Below are 21613 nucleotides of genomic sequence, written 5' to 3'. Positions count from 1 at the left end.
ATTATGTTTTTATGACTGGCATATTCCACTTAACAGAACTTTCCAAAGGTCTATCTACAGTGTAATGTGCTATACAGTTTCTTGGTTTCTTAAGGCTGAATGTGCTTTTCATAATACATACAATCAGAAATTTAGGTTGCCCATGAGTCTTGGATGTTTGGAGTAGCAATTCAATAATGGCTATACACATACTTGTTTGAAATCTTACTTCAATCTTATTTGTTCATTTATTAAAATTAAAAGCATGAATTATATGGCAATTCTATCTTAATTACTTGAGGAGCTCCCATACAGTTTTCATAATCACTGCATTGTTTAAAATCAGTATTCCTGTCCTTGAGAACTTTATTCATATATACAACGAAGCACTGTCGTTTATTTTCTTATTTCCGTCGTCCTCCAACTCCCCATAAATTCTCCCCTACATGGACTGCTCCCAGCCTCATGTTTTGTTTTGCTGATAACCTGCTAAGTCCCATTAGTGCTGACCATATGTTCATGGGCATGGGGCCATCCGCTGGAGCATGGGAAACCTACCAGTGGCCATACATTAAAAAAAAAATGAGAACAAAAATTCTCCCTCCTCCTACAGCTGTCAACTGCCAACTGCATCTCAGAAAGGAGTACTCCCCTATCAGTTACCAAGTGTTAGTCGGCTGATCATGTTATCATGGGCAGGACTTGTGGACCAGACCATGGCTGATGTGAGCTCATGGGTCTGATAGACTTGTTGAGTCAGAAGTTGGCGTTTTCTTCACACTGTTCTTATATTCTTTCTGCCCCTTCTTCCTGGCTACTCCCTGTATCACTCCTTGGTGATTCAGAGAAGAGGTAGGCTGAGAAATATGCTACAGAGCTGAGCACTCTGTCACCTCTTCTCAGTCCTTTGACCATTGCATAAAAAGCTTCTCTAACCAAGGTTGAGGTTCAGCGCAGCCCAGGTCTGTGAGTATAAACATAAATATTTCCCTGACAATTTAACAGCATGGCCATTTAGCAAAATAACACTACAGCCTGTGACTACTCCAGGCTTTTTCTTACTAGAAGTACAGACCCAGGCATTTTTCTGGGACAGCCCTCAAATCCAATCAGAAAATGGTTCATTAGCCAATGACAGGCACAGCACGATGTGCATCAGTGGCCACATCTTGCCTAGTAGGTCAGTATTGGCTAAGACCATTGATATCTCCATTCCTCCCGTAATCTGCACGGTACCTCCCAGTACTATGAAAGCTAGGCAGCATGTATATTTTGAGATCCGTTTGAGATTGGTTTCTTCACTTTCTTTAGCCACAGTGTGTGGCATCTTCAACAATAAAATCTTACTATATAGCCTTTGTAGTGTTGGAGACCTCTGGGAGCACTCCATGCCTTGCACTGTGATTTTCAGTACCTAATCTAAGTCTGTGGGGAGTTATATTATCCACCAGAGCATGGTAATTCCATTGGTGCCCCCCCCCACCCCTTTTAAGTTACATTTTGAAATAAGCTTACTAGGGATTTTACATAAAGAATTTTCATGTATCTGTTGTTTTGGTTAACCTATCCACTATTCTCTTCCCCAAACCCTGTCCCTCCCCCTCCCCACTTGATTATTTTATTGCCAATTTTGCACTTTCTTTTTGATTACATGTGTTTCACTATCCTTCCGATTACCCATTTGAATTGGGTTGTAAGATTGTATGCTTTTGTGGGTTTTTTTCCATATACCCTTCCCTTTGTGTAAACCTCCCCACGTCCCACTTCTTCTACAGTCCCTCATCCAATCCTTCTTCAGCCTTCCAACGCCATTACAATGTCCTTCTCTCCTCCCCTTCACATGTGCCTCTCCCCACAAAAGACCCCTTTCTAGTTGCCTAGTGCCTTACAGTAAGGTTTTCTATTGTCGGGATACAACCATGACCAAATAACACTTGGAAGGAAAGGGTTTATTTCGTTTTCACTTCCACATTGTAGTATATCAGGGCTGGGACTCAAGGCAGGAACATGGCACAGGCTGTCTCCCTGCCATTGCTGCTGCCATTCTCTGTCACGTGCAAAATTCTGGAGTCTCTGCAACTTGCTTGTACCTTCACGGATAGCCCGTCCTGGGCTCTCTTCAAGGATTCGACTCCGCTACATGACGTCAAGCCTCAACCTCTCCTTATGACCCTTAGAGCACCTACTGAAACAGAGGCTGCACTTTTACCCACAGCCTCTCCTGGCCTCCCACCATGTTAAGCCTCAACCTCTCCTTATGACCCTTAGAGCACCTACTGAAACAGAGGCTGCACTTTTACCCACAGCCTCTCCTGGCCTCCCACCATGTTAAGCCTCAGCTGTTCTCTTGACCCTTCATGCCTTCAAAACCAGGACCACCTAATTGGTCATTTCTAATACCAGGTTCAGCTGGTTGCAGGAGATACCTTGGCCCTCTCTAGACCAATGAGAAAACACTCCCGGAAGATTTGATCTCACTGGTGCTGACCTCTTAGTGGGAGCTGATTTCTCAGCCTTGGCTGATGAGAATTAATTGTCCCAGTAAAACTAGGTTTTCACTACCTTGGTGTTAATCAATCTTTTGTTAATTACAGCTGATTCTTTAGCTCCAGATAACCAACTACAAGAAAAAAAAAATCACACAAATGGCCCAAATAAGTTTTTAGTACACTCTCAATACTTACTACTAGTATTCTTTCATTTAAAGTAAGAAACCACTTTTCCCAGTCTACTTGTGGAGGTATGATGATTGGTACCCTCGGTTTATTTTCATCTGGTAAAGTTTTTTCTTCCTCCTCCATTTAAAGCAGTGTTTCTCAACCTTTCTAATGCTGTGACCCTTTAGTATGATTCCACATAGTGTAATGACTCCCCCCAACATAAAATTATTTTCATTGTTACTTCCTAACTGTAATGTTGATCCTCTTATGGATCGTAGTGTAAATATTTGATGTGCGACCCTCAAAGGGGTCAGGAACCTCAGGTTGAGAACTACTGGTTTAAATATTTATTTATTTCTAAATAAGGAAAAATTGTGTGTCTTTATGGGTGCAGTGTGATTCTTGCTATATTGTAGAAAAAGTTAAGCTAATCATGTCTTCTACTTCAGCCCTTTGTCTTTTTTTTGTGTGTGTGTGTGGGTGGAAAGTATTAGTCATCTATTCTCTTAAGTAATTTGAGAATGTCCACGCATTATAGTGTTGGAAACCATGGTTACCGTCAGGCAGCATGAAAATTTGTTCTTTCAGCTTAGCTGAAACATGGCATCTTTTGCTCAAAATCTCCCCTTTCTCTCTCCCATAGTATGTATAGTGTACGATTTCTTTCTGTGTTCGTCTACTGACAGACATGTAGACTGTATGTTGGCTCTTGTAACAGGAGAGAGCAAATATCCCTCCAGCTCACATGTCCTCTATCCTCTGCATATGTAACCTAAAGGGGAGGGGTTGGATCACGTGTTCCTATTTGATGAGCCTTCATGGTCTTTCTTGGGAACGATCACTAATTCAGCTTCCTCCCAGCAGTAGCAATATTTCTTTTTTTTTTCATATCCTCCCCCAAGTTCTTGCATCATCTTTCAAAATAATCACCATTGTAATAGGTATGGTGTGGTATTGTGGTTTTCATTGTTATTTCCTTGACAATTTGACTTGTTGGCCAGTTTTAATGTATCTGTTGATATATAAAACAAGAACTGGTTTTGTTTCTTTAGGGTAGGGGTTCACACTGCAACCTATTTGGTATCAGACTTGTTACAGTCCTGCTTTAGCCTACTGAACACTCAGATTACAGATATGACTCACTATGCCGGGTTTCTTTTGACTGCGTTCAGACCCTTTGGCCCTTGTTAAATGAGATTAATGTATCGTTGATAGAGCTCTCTCTCTCTCTCTCTCTCTCTCTCTCTCTCTCTCTCTCTCTCTCTCTCATCTATATAGATGTCCTTAACAAAGGAGAGCAAAACTCAAAACATTGGCAATAAAAACTGAATAAGACTCATGTAAACAAAAATGTATCCATTGTTTCGATATTAAAAATATTAATGTTACTAATGTGTATAACACCCAGAGAAATCTGCGGACTCAATACAGTCAAAATTCCAAAGTTGTTTTTCACAGAGACAGAAGAAGTAATCCCATGATTCACAAAGAACCACCAAAAGATCCCAAATAAACCAAGCCCCCCAGAGTGGGGAGAGAGGAAGAAAAGAAACAAACGGCTGAAGACAGCACACTCAGGGATTTCAAAGTACAGCATAGTATGTTATAAAACTATCATAACCAAAGCAGCAACAGACAGATAATATCGAAATGGAGTGATGAATGAGACGGGACAGAAAGGTCAGAAATACACTCACCAGTTCAGTCACCTGACTTTCAGTAAAGCCACCAAGCGAGCCCAGTGAGTAAGAGTTTCTTCAATAAATTGGGCTCAGGAAACTGGACTTTCATGTGTAGGAGAATGAAATTTGACCTTTATCTCAGCCCATGAACAAAATCAACTCAAGATGGATTTAAAGGCCTCGAAGTAATACCTGAAATTTGAACAGAGTATGCAGAGAGCTCGTTCTGTGACCTGCGTCTGGGCAGTGATTGTTTTAGATCTCTAGTTTTGGCAGACGGTTTGGTCAGGAGGATTCTTCATTGTGTGTGTGTGTGTGTGTGTGTGTGTGTGTGTGTGTGTGTGTGTGTGTATGCACAGCTTCAAACATAACCATCCCATCACTTCTGGTCTGCAAAGGTTCTTCTGAGAAGCAAGCTCTCATCACACGGTCCGTTCATGCTCAGCATTTAGCAGTCCCTTCTTGATCCTCTAAGCCGATTCCCTCTGGCATTGCCTTAGGATGGTTACCTTACAGGGTGCCTTTCATCTGCTTTGGATCCTTTGATCTACCTGAAGTTTCTTGTACTACGATTTTGATTGTTATTCCTCCAGATAATCCGCTGTCTACCCCTCCTCTGTCTTCCCTTTTCTGGGAGTTCTCTAACTCGTTACTCCCTGCCATGTTGTCTCATAGAGTACTCAACTTACTTCTTTCCTAGGAAGTCCCCTGACTCAGTAATTCCTAGCGACATGTCTTTACATTTGCAGAATCTTTATTCTCTTTGATTAGGTTTTGCCGAGCAAACCCTTAAGTGACTGACCCAGCATTCTCATTCTCTCTCTCTCTCTCTCTCTCTCTCTCTCTCTCTCTCTCTCTCTCTCTCCTGGCTTTTTACTTTGTGTTGATCTTTAATGTGCTCACATAGTTTTCCTCATGTTGCCTGCTCATCTGTCTGTCTGTCCTCTTATAATTCATCCAATTCTGCCAAGATACTCAATCGCTTATAGTTTTATCAGTTTTATCAGTCTCCGTTTCTTTACGACTATCGTCTAGACATTTAACTTGCCGCTCTTCTCAGAACACAGTTTTCTGGCCTTTTGATGTACTTTTTAGTTTTTATTCCTTATTGGAAACTGTACATTTGAAAAAGAGAAAAGCAAACCAACCAACCAAAAATATATTTCTAATTTTCTTTTTTTCAATAGTGTATAATGTCTTCCTCCCTCTGCTGTTTGTCTGTGGTACTGCAGGTCTCTGACCTTATACCCAGTCTCTAGGCTCCCTTGGTCTGGGTAACTCCCCAAGGATTGGAATGGAACGGTGGCACTTGCAGTCAACTGTGACTAAAACCATTCAACCATGCAAGCCTACACAGAAAGCCAAATCATCCCATTCCCTTCCCACTCTTGTAATGGCCCCTAAATAATCCATAGGCTGGTGCTTACTTCTGATGGTGCCATGCTGTGGAAGTGACAATGACAGTGAGTGACAATGCCAGGTCTCTGAGCTCTGGGTCCACCAGCGTCTAAACTCTTCTTTTTTCAGTTCCTGCCATCTACCCACATCAAATGACATCAGCTCCCTAAGAGAGGAGCTCTCCTGTCACTCCAGACTGATCCAGTCCCTGCCTAGGCAACCCTTCTTAGAATCTGGAAAAGTGCCCTTATGATTCCTTCTCCTTCCTCCCAAGGGAGATCTGAGCTGTGCTGACCTTGGAGGAAGGGATGTGGTACTTGAAATGAATTGGCTTTCTTCCTCATGTTCATGCGGCTGCTCTTGCGTGAGTGGTCTGGGTGCTGCGACTTCCTAGCTGATCACAAGCGTCCTCATTAAAGCTTTGCAGGCTGCAGGTGGATGTTAAGTCACTGCTTCTACAGGACAACGACCGGGGACTCATATTCCTACATCTTGGTGTTGCAAAAGGATGTTTTAAATTGGGATACATAATTTTGGGCTAATCAACTATACTTCAGTAAAGTGGAAAATATGGTTCATAGAGCAAATTAAGGTCTCTCCTTTTGAATCCCCATTAAAGTCAATAAACCCTTAGTGCTATTTTTAAATAATTGTAAATAATGAGTAAAATGATGACCGTTTTCAGGAGGTGCCATGAAAAATCCCCCAGCAGGTGGGGGCAGTTAAATATTGACTCCTAAGGATAGGACACGCATCAGACAGGCCCAGAACCCCACTAGGCTACTGAATCTGAGGCAGACTCCACTCCACCCCAGAGTACAGAATGAGCTGATGACTTATTGTTGCGTGTGTGAGCAGGAAAACCATGTGGCTCTTTTTCCCAGGCAGCCATGCGCCCAACTGCAATCAGGTCGCTCCAGACATCAGACATGATAAATCAACACCAGAGAGTTCGATCTATGTACTCCAAGGTGGGCTTGGGACCTCTTCCTCCTGTTCCACTCTGCACCCTGCTCACCCTTAGGTCATCAACTGAGAACCCTCTGTACAGGGAGGGCAGACGTTGGAGAGAAATCTGAAGAGGTGGCTATGTGGAGCTCTTTCCTGTCAGCTAACCACATTTCTGCCCAGATGCTCCAGGGAATCTTGTGCGAATAGACTCTCTGCTTCCAAGCAACATAAGTGGTCATCCAAAAGGCACAAATGTTTGAAGCCAGGTTAAAACGAGATTATCAGAGATAAATGGGGGAGTAGAGGGAGAGGGAGAGAGGCTTATAGGAAAGTACAACAGATCAAGTTAAAAAATGGTGAAGACAAAAATATTGTAATGCTATCAAGAAGAAAATGAGAGAAAATATACCCAATAAAGAAGTCCATGTTGCCAATTTTACAATAAGTAGAAATCTTGGAAACTAAATATGCGGCAGCATACTTTAGCACTCAAGCTGGTTGGGCAGTCAGATAATGGAAATTTCCAAGAAAGAGGCAAGAACACTAGAGGAAAAACAATGGATAATTGGTTCACGATCCTTCATGTTCGACTGAGTTCCTCCATGTTCAGAGAGGAAAAACAGAATAAAAGTAAGACAAAGCCGAAAAGTGGAGCTAGAACAATCCAGAGGCTGCAGGAATATAAGTGCCTCGGAGGAGAGCATCTGGGTGCCGAAGACTGTGCCACAGTGGGGTTCGTAGCCCATGGGCAGAGGGGCAGACTGGGAGCAGGCAGACCTGAGTGTGTTTCCAGTGTTTCATAATGGTTTATTTTTCCTCCGTACCCATGTACAGTATAATAGGATAACAAACGTTTTAAGATCCAAGTGTTTTTAGGTTCAAAGCCTCAAAATTCTTCATGTACAGCTTGTTCCATAAACAGGAAATCTATGGAGCCGGAAAAGGGAATTTCCGGGAAGTTCAGCTAGGAAGAGTGAGTTAGGTACCGAGTCAGTACCCCAGGCAGGACACAGGAGGACGATGTGAGCTCTTTCATCAGGGCCAGACTCGGGACAAAACACAAGGACTTCTTGTTTTCTGTTTAAGAATTTTGGACCACAATTGCCTTGAGCCAACAGACACTGAGCCTGTTGTTGAGGAAGGATTACTGAGGGACCAGAGAGTGGATGGCGGTTGACGTTTCTCTCAGGTTGCAGTTTTGGGGACAGAATGGAGAAGAAAAATCAACCCTCTCCCTGTGTACAAAAGAATTAAGTCCCTATCTTTCGGGGGAGAAAATCAGAACTCCAGCACACGCAGATCAAGACAGCATAGGAACTGACCTCTTTGGTGAAGTAGTGAATGGCAAAGGAAGATGTTTTCTGTGGGTGCTGCTGGGGTGAGAGTGGTAACTAAGACTCGTTGACAACTAAGCTTTGAAGGGTTGTTTGAGTTTATGTTTTTGGCCATCTTCTTATGCAAAGTACAGCAAAGAACTTTGAAAACCTAAAGAGATTGTTGTGGTATATTACAATACCAGGAAATAAAATCGCTTTTAAAAGAGTAAAAATTAAATATTAGAAAAAAAAAGAGATATGCTTACAGTTAGTACTTGACCTAAACAAAATGATTTTTTTCTTCCTTTCATTGGCATATACATTCACAGTTTCACCACAGAGGATTGAATATTTTGCAATAAGTGTGTATTACTGTTAAAATTTATAAGTGTTTTATAGATATACGCACACACTTCTCTTGATGAGAAGGGGATTGTGGTAGCCTAGTGCTGTATCAATTCTGTGTTCTAGTACTCAATGAAGCATGCTTAAATTACTGAACCAGAGAGCACCCAGATCAGACCCGCGGTACTGACAGGTGGCAGTGTGCACAGGCTCCAGCCCTGGAAAGGTCTAGTAATGGCTGGACAGGACTTGACTCTGAGGAGCTGGAGACAGGGAAGAATGGAGTCGTCCTCTGCACCAATGCCTTTCCCTTTCAGTGAAGCCCAATCGAGTGACATGAGTGAGTTTTAACTTAGACTGCTAGGAGGAAAAGAAGACCTGCGATCAGTGGGTCACAGACGAAGACGGATTTCACTTTTGACAGGGATTCCTGCCCACGCTGCTGGTCAAGTTAGAATTCCATTGTCATTGTCTCTGAGGTACCGCTGGATATCTGTTCTGGATGGGAAACTGATATCCCAAATCTTGGCCTAAAGGGCCCATATAGAGATGCTTCACTGTGGGCCTAGATGCAGAGTGGGCATAATGTGGCTTGTGTTGGTCCTGGGATGTCTACAGGAAGAGGCAGAGTGGGACCTGAGCTTCCACCTACACAACCTCTCCTATTTCAGAATGAATAAATTAACTCTTTGTCCTTCAGTAAGGACAAGCTTCATTTTCTCATTCATATGCTCGGGAAGTCCGAGAATCTCCAAAAATGCCTAGAAAATAGGAACTTCTTGCACAAAACAGGGAGGTAGGGAATTTGGAAGCATCACTCTGCCATTTCAGGTCTACGCCAAGGCAGGAAAGGCCACGGCTGCTTGAGAGGAGTGTAATTGGACAGGCAGTGTGACAGCTCTCCTTTCATGGCCATGCCACCCAGAATCTGCTTCTGCAGAGGCATGCATTCCATGTGTGTTTTGCCTCTTAGGGACCAACTAATCCTTTTACAGACCAGCTAATCCTTGCTGTCCTTTCTTGTGCTTCCTAGGCCTCCCTCAGCTCGCAGGCCGATCTTCAGAAGAAGAAGAGGCGGGCGCCAGCTCCTCCTCCACCACAGCCGCCACCACCAAGTCCTGTGGTTCCCAACCGCAAGGAAGATAAGGAAGAGAACAGGAAGAGCACAGTGGGTGAGTGAACGTGGCCTGCTCTGTGCATGTCTGGGATGCCTGCTTGAGCACATTTTTGTTAACCCTGGCAGTGGAGTCTTTGCTAATTACATTAACTGGAAAACAAGTATGCAAAAGAAAGTGTGCAAATGACTCGCTCTGAATTTCCTTAATATCTTACTGACACTGAGAAAGGAGTAGAGGATGGAAAGATGGAGGCCGGATTGTGGTTAAATAACCGAACCCCAGAAGACAGTGACAAATGGGGCTCATGTGAGTGGCTGTGGCATGTGTTGCTGACTGGAGGATGTATAGAGAGGCTGTTTGAAAAGGTGTTTGTCATATGAAAGACATCTTAGACCTTTCATGGTATGTAGAGTTTGTGCCTTCCTAACCTGAATGCCCGAAGTCTGAAATTCTTCAGAATCTGAAACCGTTTGAACACCAACATGATACCACAAACCTGTAGTGTGGAGCTTGGTTTCATGAACAAAACTATTTTAAAATTACATAAAATTACCTTCAGATTCTGTATATAAGGTATATATGAATTATAAATGAATTTTATATTTAGACTCGAGTTCCATCACCAAGACACCTCATCATGTATATGTAAATGTGCTACAATTAGAAAAATCTGAAATCCAAAACACCTCTGGTTCTGAGCATTTGGATGCCAGCCTGTGAGTGAGTTCCTATTTGAAAATAGTCCCCGCTTACACACCTCTGATACAGCTAGCAAAGCCCCAATGTTGAGGGTAAGAGAACACGAAAGAACCAGGATGGAGTCTTAGCGCCTGTAACCAAGGAGTAACCTGTGAGATCATTATACCCCACTCTTGTGATCATGGCAGCGGACAACACTGAGGGCTGGACTTCCAAGATCCATGAGCCTCAGGAAGCTTGTTTATTTTCAAATCTTCTGGTATCCCCCATTTCACTGTCGTAAGACCACAACAAGCCCTTGCAGAGAAGGGATTAGAACTTTGCAGCATTGGATTCTCTGGCTAAAAGTTCCATCAGAGTTCTGGCTGAAGCCATGAAGTATCCACGGCCATTCACGGGTTCAGGCAGCCTGTTGTTTCTCCATTGACAAAGATTCTTTGGCCCCACAGGGACAATACTCCCAGGCATTGCCAAGTTCTGAAATGTTAATAAGGGAGAGCCGGCTGTTGGTCAGCATTCTTTGATGTAGTGGGCACTTTACTTGTAATGCCTGGCATTTCATACCCTGAGAATCAATTATCCTAAGGAGTACCAACCTGTGCTTTAAATCAGCTCCTCCCATTTCCCAGAGGAACATAATGTCAGAATAAAAAACAAAGCATGGAGAGATGGCTCGTAGATAAAGGCTCCTGCCACCAAGCCTCTTACTTGAGTTTGATCCTGGGAACCTCTGGAGAGAATTTCCACAGGTTATCCTCTGATATCCACACGCAAGTCATGCCCTGACCCATACCCATGTGTGTAAATACACGTACACTCAATAAACAGACAAATAAACAAATGTTGTAAACACACATACATTAAATAAATAACAAATAAATAGAATAAAAAGGTTCCTTTAAAGAAGCATTCTTCAAAAGAATGGAAACTACAATAAACGATTACCAGTTCATTTGAGCTGCTCTATTTTTATTTCATGATGAGAGCTCTTTCCTCCCTCCAAGATCCCCTCCTCCTTTCTTTGAATAATAAACACCTCAATTTTAAGGGAGAAATTGTGGGCATGATTTTGGAAGTACCTACTTTAAGTATCATATGCATTTGTTAAGTCAGTTTCCAAACCCAACATCCCATTTCCAGTCCCAGAAGGACCAAAGCCTCATATTCCCTGAGCCTGGGGCCATGTTGAACATGAAATCAGCTGGTGCCCATAGATGCTAACAGAGATGGGAGACATATGTCTAAAACTGAAAATCGTACTAATATCCCTTCATTGAGAGATGTTGCAAAGAAAAGATGTGGATAGTGGCAGTTTGCCATGCTTCCTCCTACCTGGTCTAAAACTTGTTTGTGGGGACAAGAAAGTCCAGAATCCCTTTCTTTCTAAGAATAGTGTTGCCCTTTGAGGGCAGGGGCTGGTAGACAAGGTCTTATGGTTACTGCTGGGTGAATGGCTTTGATGTTGGGTGTGACTGATCTAATGCATAGGGGATTTTGACATTGGGTATGGCTGGCTTGGTATAGACTGAGGTTGGGTTTGAAATTGAACATGGCTGCTTTGGCGTTTGATCTGGAATTGAGTGTGATTTGTTTAGCATTAGCGTTTGGTATTGGGCGTGACCGCTCTTTGGTATAAAATTTGATGTTGTGTACATATGCTTTGTCGTTGGGTTAGTATTGGAGACGGCTGGTTTGGAACAGAGTGGCGTGAGGAATGGTGTGGAGAGTGACTGGTTTCGTGCCTGTCTGATGAGCAATAGCAGTAACATCTTGGTTAAAGGATAGGACGTCCTCTGGCTTAACCTTTGAATCCTTCCCATGTAGGTGTTGGACGTCAGGTGCCACAAAAGCCTCCCAGAGGCACAGCTCGGGGCCCACCCCAGTTAGTGCTCCCCCCGCCCCCACCCTATCCTCCTCCTGACACAGATGTAACAGAGCCTGTCACCTTTCCTGGGGAAGGCGCTGGTTCCGAGACCTCAGAGCTGAGACCTAAACGTAGGTGCCTCTTGTTTCCATTCCAGCTATTTGTTGACCATCTGTCTTTCTGGTCTCTACTGGTGTAAATCTGTGTTCAGACATCCCCTTCTTGCTTCTGGACATCTGTACCTTCTCTCCTTTCCAAATGCTCAATGCAATGCAGCTAGCTTCACAGAGAATGCACTGTGAAGTAAGAATGATGTCGTCAGTAGCGGCTCCTACTGCCATTAGACTTTAGCTGAAGCTGTGCTCCTGGGTATAGTCAGCTCCTGTTCTTAGCGGGACCAACTTTGCCAGTCTGCTGATGGCTCCCTCAGGGTGGATATGGATGTATATCAGGGCAGTTGGTATACAGGAACAGGGAGGGCATCATTTATAAGACAGCCTTGAACCTCATGGTCAGTGGCTAGGTATTGGAATACTTCTCTGTAGTCAAAGAAACCGGGCAAGCCAAAGAAGAAACGGCTTAAGTCTAGCCAGAGCGAGAACTAGTGTTCTGTTTTGCATTTGTTTCTCACCGTGCCCTGTCTTCCCTCAAAGTCTCTTGGGATTCTTTTTGGATGTTAATAAATATGTATGGCATTTCTACTTTGAGATAGGTAAGAGCTTCACAAGCCTTACATGTTTGGAAGGCATCGCCTTCAAGTCAGGCCTGTGACAGTGCTTTTTATAAAGCAGGCTTCTTCATAGACCATGGGTTCTAACGGTGCAGTGCCAGTCTGATGTAGCCCAGTTATGAACATCTGTATAATTGTGCACTGGAAGTTTGTGCTTTTCCACCATTACATTTACCTTTTACTGTACTGAAAATGATAATTACCTGCCCTCTAACATCTCCTTTCTTTGGGCAAACTAATGGTGATTCAATGTATAGTTTTCTACAAATAGTTCTTACTCCTTTCAATTATTTTTATCGTCTTTATAGTGAGCATGTTTCTCCATGCAAATGAATTACTATAAGGTTTTTTTTTTATATTTAAGAATCAACTAAAAATGCCAGAGGGATGGCAGTGGTTAAAACAATTGTGTTGTACTTACAGAGAACCTAGTTTTAGTTTTTAGCACCTATATCATGGCCCACAACCATCTGGTCCTTTCTTCTGACCTCTGTGGGCACCAGGCATGTACATGGTACATATACATACATGTAGGAGACTACAAATAGACACGGAAATGAAAATAAATACATTTTTAAAGAAGAACCAATTAGATACCTGTCAATAAAATGTTAGCCTTGTCGTCTCAAACCATTGTGGCATCTCTGAAGAGAGGGGAATTTCAACCTCCTCACACCAAGGCAAGCGGTGATTTCAGAGGCTAATTCTATGACTGTTACCCCCACTTGCTGTGTAGCCTCCCTATGGAGACAAGTGGACAGGATTAACTAAGTGAGCACAGTAAAGGTCACATTATGAAGAGAAGACACCTACAAAATATGCAGTCACTACTCTACCAAGGGTGGACGAGCCTGGTAAAGGCTTGAACCATCTCCCCAACTTGCCTTTCTCAGACCTCCATATGTTTGACACCCAGCAGGCAGGCTGGGGCTGTAGGCAGATCCTAGCCTGCTCTGAGAATTCCTAAGAGGTTTGAAGGGTATGGAGTATAGCAGCAGACTGTTCTAAGACTCGATTTCCTTTTGCTTTGTGGCTCAGTTTCTCATTCTATGGTAATTGCCGTCTGTCTTTGAGTTTACTTCTCTGGATATGGCATTTCGTAGCCCTCCACATCATCAATCACCTTTCTTCTATCCTCCCCTACCCACAGGGGCACATGAAATCCAGTAGGTCTAGACAGATGCCCCAAAACCCATTAGATGAGTCAACAAATGCCATTTCATTTGGTCTTCCTTGGCCCCTGCAATCCAGTCCAGTCCCTTGGGCACACCTGAGTCCAAATCTTCTCTCCTGTGTGTGCACCAGAAATCTTAGGTATTCAGTGCACAGCATAACATAATAACATAACAGTGTTATGTTGCCTAATTAGCAGAACTAGCCTGTCAGTTGCTTACAACATTGAAAACGGATCACCTGCCCAATCAAGCAGACTACGACTTACTTGCCTTTTTAAATTAAGGATTTAGAAAACAGTTAGGAAAAAGTGAAACATTTATGTTCTTACATTTCTTTCCATAAAGCAGAAATCTAGGTTACTCCTCTAACCTTGTCTCAGGAAAGGCAAAAGTGGTGGGCATATAAAATATCATATGCTTCTCGCCTACTCTCCTAATCAGACTTCTGGCTGCTTGAGGCGACATGAATTCTCAGTAGAGATGTTTCCATGCTAGCTCCAAGCTCTTATGTATTTCCTCCAGCTTTCATTTTTAAAACTTCATTCCTTATAAAGGAATTTTTATGCCCTCAGTGGGATCTTGGGTATCTCAAGGGCCAGGTGAAGGTCCAACGGGAATCTTACACATGAGATCTCTTATGACTCCACATCAGCTCTGCCATCAGAGGGAGTTAAGCCTGAACGCCTTAAGTAAGGTAGTGACACGTCTTACTAGAGGACCTCAGCCCTCTGTCTTGCTTTGTCCACCACACACTCTTTTCTCCCACTGAGCTGAAATCGTCCATGGGACACTTGGACTTTTCCATACCCATTGTGATTTGTACAACAGATGTATTTACCACACAGTTCTTAGTCTTTCTCGGAAGCAGGGACCTCAACTAACTTTCCTACATTTGAGAAGTGATAGATCTGTACACAGATGTGGGAAGGCAGGTTCTTAGAACCTGTTCTTAGAAGCTGTTTTCATAGTTCCCATTCTACCTTTCTGTTTCAACCATTCCTTTCCTAGGTTTTATAAATACTTGATCCATGATTATGAAACCACACTTACCTGTGATGGGGGATAAGAGAAAGACGGATCTATGTGTACATGCTTGCACAGATTCTTGAACATATTTGGGGTTAAGGGCTCAGAAGAGAGAAAGTAGTTATACACCTTTTGCTTGACCTGAATTGCAGCTAGTTGGTATATGCCTAAGGTAGTTTAAGGCTGTCGTCCTACTTATGTTTTTGTTCATCTTTAAACTTGTGCTTGCTATAGAAAAAAAAAATCCACTCTTGCATTCAGCTTCGTTACACTGAGATCTGCTTGAAACCAGAGAGAAGTCAGCAACCCCATCCTAACCGAAAGTCAGGATATCCTCACTGAGCCAACATTTTGACAAAGACCTGTGGCCATTTTACTTAAGAAAGATTGAAAATCCCAGTGGAGTTCAGTATACCCTTTTCTGCTTGCTTCTTTATTCTTTTGTTGGATGGAGTCCTTGAAATGTGGTGAATAACTCTAGAACAGTGTGTCCAACTCACAAATCCTGAGAACGTTAGGTGTCACTTAAAATACTTCCCGCTTTAGGAAACATTTTTTTTCATATTCCTAAGTAAGTTAACTAGCATCAAAGCACAGCCTTTTGAAAAAGCCAACAGAAGGCAGATGTGAAGTTTCCTAGGCCGAAGAATAAGCTCTTCCCTTTGCCAGCCATTGGCATACCTACCTAGAGTTAAGGTTCGTTTCTGTGAGCCATGAAGTCAGCTCCTTTGCGGTCAAAAATCTTGCAGATTCTGCACAGATGAATGCCATAGATGATGAAGAAAATGAATGCCACAGATGATGAGTGAGCTCCGTAGCCCACCCCCCCAAACCTCCTGTTACCAAGTTTGTCCTCAACATGACTACGTGTGAATGGTTCTTAACGTGATTTTTAAGAGCAGGAGACTAATAGCTCTCTGCTCTGCATTCTTTAATCTGATTCGTATTAATTAAGCTTTCTTATTTCCCATTAGATATCTACTTACACATGCAAGCGCTTCATGGGCATGCCTAAGCCAATAACACTGTGTGCATTTGGATTCTGCTTCATAGCTTTCTAACCAGCTCCCATTCTGCCAGCATTCGAGAATCTGCTCTCACGAATCACTTTCGTGGAACCATCCCATGAGTTGCACTGAACTGTTTGTTTTCAGGATTTACAGTACAGTCATAATTGGGCTATTAATGGCTCATCCGTTACTTATTTCAGAAGACCCTGGGGATTTGCAGATAGAGCACATGGAGCTCATGCTAAAGCATTGCTTTACGGTTTTTTAAAAAAATCATTCATTGACTATCATGTTTGAACACATTTTCTGTACATAATTTGGGGAAATAAGTCTTTCTCAGGATATATGTTTATAGGGGTTCTGGCAAAGAATTATAACAGCATTGGAAAAAAAAAATGAGGCCATTTTCTCTTAGCCTTGGCAACCACCGTAGCGTTATTTCTAGCATTCACTTCTGGGTCTTCTGGATAAGGTCATTTGTAGAATTCTCTTTTAAATTTGAATAGAAGCCCTATTCTAAAACATGCTAAGGGAAATTATAAACCGGGGTTGGGGGGGTGGGAGGGTGGGGGCGGAAAGATCAGAGAAAACGATTAGCATTTTTTAATTGAAAGTTGGTAATTTGAGTTTGATCGGATGCAAAATTAAGAATAATAATTCACACTTCAGGCGAGTGACTCAGCACAGAGGCTGAGAGCAGAGAGATTCGGAGCACACCCTGGCAGTTTGCAGATGCCTGCGTGCAATCTAAGTGCACTTTAGGAGCCAATGCTCACAAAGGGCTGCTGGCGGGTGACAGCTACAGCCTGAGCAGAGAGCCTGAAGCCTGTGAGATGGGGCAGTGTTTTTTTTTTTTTGGCAGACACCCTTAAATTTGGGTCAGTGCTCCTAAGTCACCTAATCTCTTGTTCTAAAATTCAGTCCCCCACCCCACCCCCAATTAAATATGTCTGCTTTTTAAAACAAACCTATTAATTGCCAAGCTCCTTAAAGTCTGCCACCGGGTAGAGATAGGAGCAAGCACAGAGACGCCCCTCGCCCTTTTCTCCTATTGATTTGTTTCTTTCCCGATCATGGAAGGGAGCTGGCTACACAGCTGCTCCTGCTGCCATGGGAAAAGGCAGAGCATCCAGGCAAACAGGAAATGGATCCTGAGCGAATAGCCTTTTCCATAAAACAGCAGGAAATTATTGACTGTGGGAGAGTCTGTCCCTGACTACATCTTCAGCTTGTTATTTTTGTACCCTGGACGTTATTATCCCCACCTAGAACTAATATCGGATGCTCTTTAAAATAGAAGTAAGGAAAGCCACAGTCTGTGCAGAGCCCCCGAAGAAAAAGGAAATTTAGAAACTTAATTCTCCTTGCTAATTATTTTTAGCCCTTCATGTCCCTGACTTGAAAGAGATTTAAAGGGTTGGGTGGCAATGCAGTGAAACCGGCCTGTGCCAGCTCATGAAATCAGACTGTTCAAGTTTCAAGAAATGTATAAGCAAATTGCTAGATAGAATTATTAATAAAAAATGGAAGGAGTGAAATTTTTCATTTTTTATTAATTCTTTGAGGATTTCATACAACGCTGTTTGATCATATTCATCTCATCCCCTAACACCTCTCAAATCTTCCCCTTTCCTTACCCACCACAATTTGTGTCTTCTTTTTGTCATTTTTAAACCCATCAAGTACAGTTTCTATTGGCTGTACAGTCTTAGATTTGTGGCATTCTGTTGGGGTATAGTTGCCCTACCAGAGGTTATGCCTTTAATACTGATTCTCCCTCTCCCAGCAGTTGCCCATAACTCCTTAGCTAGGAGTGGGACTTCATGCCACGTCCATCCTCCCCGTGCTGGGATGTGGTCTGGGTTGATGTCTGGGTTGATCTTGCACAGGTTTTGTGCATGCAGTCACAACAACTATGAGTTCATATGTGCAACTGTCCTACTGTGTCTGGGAAAGTTTTCTTTTAGCTGTATATACCTCTGCCTCTTAAAGTCTTTTATTCCTTTTTCTACTGTGATCCTTGAGCTTTCAGAGGAAACAGTGCGCAGACGTTCCACGGGGGGCTAAGAGGATTTTTCAAAAGGGATCGTAAGAAGCTAGAGGGAAATAATGGACAGGAAGGAATAAATAGGGTGAGGAACGGGAAGGGCAGGGTAGAGGAGGGGATATAGGGATGGAGAACAATACTAAAGATATTTTAGTAAAGTCATGTGAAACCTACTGCTTCTTAAAATATACACGTACACAAATATAATGACTCTAAGTGGAATTACTCCATAACAGAGCAGTAACGCAATCATTATATATCATATGCTTACAGATAAAAAGCCTAGTGCCATGTATGGATTACTACTACTCTTGGAGTTGTTGGCCAATGAGGTCCCAAAGGCCCTCAGATAATAATAATATTATCAGTGCTCTTGTGTATACTCCAGAACCTGATGGCAAGAACCTTTTCCTGCAGACATCACAAACAGGAGTTATAGAACATGGGATAATCAAACTGGTACTCACCTTGAAGCCTCATCCCTTCCAGCTAGCTTTGATAGTTCTGAGAAATGCACTAGGCACATTACCAGAGCAGAAAAGTAATTATCAGACTTATCCAGCTGTGGCTGTTGCAAGCCACGATAATAACTGTCCTCACAATATGTGCAGCGGTGGCACAAATGTTATGGGAGTAACCAACCATTTTCTGATTGGATTTAAGGCCTGCTTCACAAGATGATATTCATACCTGACACCATTATTGAGTACCTATGGCTAGGCATCTCCTAGGTCCTAGGGAAGAGCCTAGTGAGGAATCAGTGCAGCGTTAAACCAACGCATCATGACTAATTGTTAAACCATAGGTTAGTATGTCACTCAGCTCCAATGAGGGAAGACTCCTTTCGGCTATAAATGGTGAATAAGACAGAGATGCACATTTGTGAAGGAGCAAAGAATAAAAAAAATGAAATTATATAAGCTGGCTGCTATAAATTAAGGAATTTAGCAAAAATTAATGAAAGCATTCTGTCAGAATCAATCGGTTATATAAAACTTACAAGAAGCAGTACTACATAGTTTTGCTTCTTATAAATATTGTGCTTCCTACCCTTAGCTCAGCAATACTCATAATTATTTATACTTTCCTTTCTGTACAGCTGGTTACTATTTACTGACAATAAAGAAAGGCCAAATGTAAATAAAATAGAAAAAAGAAGTAAAATTTTTAGGAAGCCTAGAGACAAATTTATTTTTAATTTTACACAAATAAGTAAAGCAATGTGTCGACTCAAGTAATTCACCCTTAGTGTCTTAAATCTTTACCTCATAGCATTGCATCTAGCTAGGAATAAAACTTTTTAAACATGAAGTGTTCTGAGAACTTCTTTCTAGACTGTATAAATTTAAGCCCTTCTAAGAAATAAGGAATGGACATATTAGTTTTTCAGGGATGCTGAAGAAAACATTAAGTACCATTGCTTCCCTTTATCAGTTAAAAGTACATATGGTCTATGCTTCTAGCATGTTTAGGGAGCCATGTGCGAGGGTGTAAGTTCTAATTCCTTGATTTCAGTCCCAAACCAAAAGAACTTAAAACTACAGACTACTTCCCTGTAGTAGTCCTTTCCATCACAGGTCAGCCTTGCCCTAGAGGAAAGAGCAAGCCTAGTAGCTTAAGATTCAAACATTGAACCCCAACATACACTAATACCCCATGTCTATCTCCAGCTCCATGGACTCTCACTTCTGAATTTCTGCATGGGCTCTGCCCAGTATTACCAGCTTCAAGAAGGGCTATCTAAACATGAGAACATTATAAAGCAAGATCATCTATTTTTCACTAGTTCTACAATAGTTTGGGCATTTTTCCAACAAGGGGTCCTGCTTCTAACTGAAGAGCTATTAGCAGTTCACAGAGAGCTGCTGGGAGTTGGGAAATGAGTTTCTTCCACCCTGGAGAGGTTGCCCATGCCCCCAACAGATGGCCGTATCCCCATGTTCATAATGGGAGCACTAAGTGAACCCAGTGGGTATTTTAAGAGGACACGTGAAGCTGAGAACAAGAAGTGGCAGGGTAATAGGAAGGAGTTGAAAAGGATGAACTGGGGAGGGTATATTTGGCCAGAACTCATCATATACCTGTATGAAATTCTCAAACGATTAAAAGCTAAAATTAAGTGAGGTAGGAAATGACTTTTTCCTTCCGACTAATAGGTGTTACCGCGTATTTCATTTAGTCCCTGGAAGACCTACAGTGAGTGCAATGACAGTTATAACACGTTTTTTCACCGGAGACAGAGTTCTACTGTTGGATCAATAGAGCTGCTTAACGACAGGCCTGGAAACAGACTAAAAAAAGCAGTGCTGTCACACAATGCTGACGTCAATTGGCCAACACCACTCCATGTGCGGTGTTAAATCTGCAGGGGCTGAGGTGCATGGTACCAGCAGGCAGTTGTTCCACCAAGACTTTACGTTCATGTTTGCCGTCTATTTCCTCTACAGTTTATTGCTGTGCGTCGTTCCCTACTCATGCCAAGCGCTCCTGATGGACAGGCCTCTTCCTGCCTCAGGCTTTTCCTGGTGTCTCTGCTGTCCTGGCTCTGATGTTGCTGTCGTTCTACGTCCTCCTCCCTCTTTTCAGGACAAAAAAAAAAAAAAAAAAAATCGCTCCTTTGTACCTCTCTTTACTTTCTTCAGAATTTACATATAAATGCAAAATGCCAAAGACTTGTTTGAGGTTCATTTTTCTTTGAAGGGGGTATAAAAAACGTTGGCGTATGAATTTTAAATTGATACTATTGACCTAATCTGAAATTCCCAGATTCTCGCATCTCTTACTGTGAAGTATGCTGCTTTATTTGAACATATTCTTTTTGTACTCAATGTTGTCCTCCAGAATTTAGTCTCCATTTTCCTCAAAAATAGATCACATACATGATTTGTCTGGTAGTGTCAATTTGAGCAGAATAGGAATATTCCACCTACCCTGTAAATCAACGTGTTGAACACATGCCCTCTGACCTTCTGGAACCCAGGACCTAGGATTCCCCACTTGGGAATTCATCATCACCTCACTCCTCGGGGTATCTCCAGTTTTCCCATTACTCTGTCTTCTGACACTTGGCTTGTTTACAAAACAAAAGAAAGGGGAGACAGTTTCCCTTCATCTGCATTATTCATGCTTTTTTTTTTCCACTAAAGACGCATCAAGAACTTACCTGGTGCTCTCTCGGCATTGTCCCGTTCGCCCAAAATTAAAAGTAGAAAACAAACACATGGTTTTACTTAGCTGTGTGAGGAAGCAACAGTGTCTTTTTCTGACAAACACTGGTTCTAAGATTTACACAGATGACAGAGGTGCCAAAGAATATAACAGCTATGTCTACAGGGCATGCCTTGAGTCTTCCAAGATCCCTTTGCAACCGTGGGGAAACTGACCTATTGGCTGTCACTCCTATCATCAGACAGGATAGGTAAGAAGGATCGTTCTGAAGATTCAAGGTTAAGCAGAAGCGGCAAATGTTTCTCCATTGCTTTGATTTTGTTAATGTACAAAGATGCACTGATCTGGAGAGGTTTTTCATGTTTCTCTCCGGAATCTTTCTAAAGTTTGTGCTTAGAGTAATTTGTTTTATTTTTATTTTTTATTTTTTTTCTTGGATACCTGC

The 21613-nt window shown here is 42.3% G+C and overlaps 1 protein-coding gene and 1 long non-coding RNA gene across 20 annotated transcripts in view; one reads left to right on the top strand and one right to left on the bottom strand.

Annotated features, from left to right (window-relative positions):
- The window catches only part of Cobl (cordon-bleu WH2 repeat protein), a 232552-nt gene that overhangs the window by 148276 nt on the left and 62663 nt on the right, over positions 1–21613 (top strand). For 12 of the 19 annotated variants that reach the window (XM_039092058.2, XM_039092053.2, NM_001401102.1 and 9 more), the window contains 2 exons: positions 9365–9503; positions 11973–12143. In XM_039092058.2, the coding sequence (XP_038947986.1) occupies positions 9365–9503; positions 11973–12143 (310 nt within the window). Of the gene's footprint in view, positions 1–9364; positions 9504–11972; positions 12144–20447; positions 20671–21613 lie in introns of those variants that run through there. The other 7 variants (XM_039092060.2, NM_001401104.1, NM_001401105.1 and 4 more) reach the window with 2 other exon arrangements.
- LOC134481785 (uncharacterized) lies at positions 10366–12296 on the bottom strand. Its single transcript, XR_010057590.1, has 2 exons — positions 12094–12296; positions 10366–10625 (listed from the first exon to the last, which is right to left on the bottom strand). It is a non-coding gene; the product is annotated as an uncharacterized LOC134481785 (long non-coding RNA).

The sequence above is a fragment of the Rattus norvegicus genome, chromosome 14 (genome assembly GCF_036323735.1).
Source record: "Rattus norvegicus strain BN/NHsdMcwi chromosome 14, GRCr8, whole genome shotgun sequence".
Classification (NCBI taxonomy): domain Eukaryota; kingdom Metazoa; phylum Chordata; class Mammalia; order Rodentia; family Muridae; genus Rattus; species Rattus norvegicus.
Note: the sequence above shows the minus strand (reverse complement) of the source record. Positions and strands in the feature narration are given on the sequence as shown.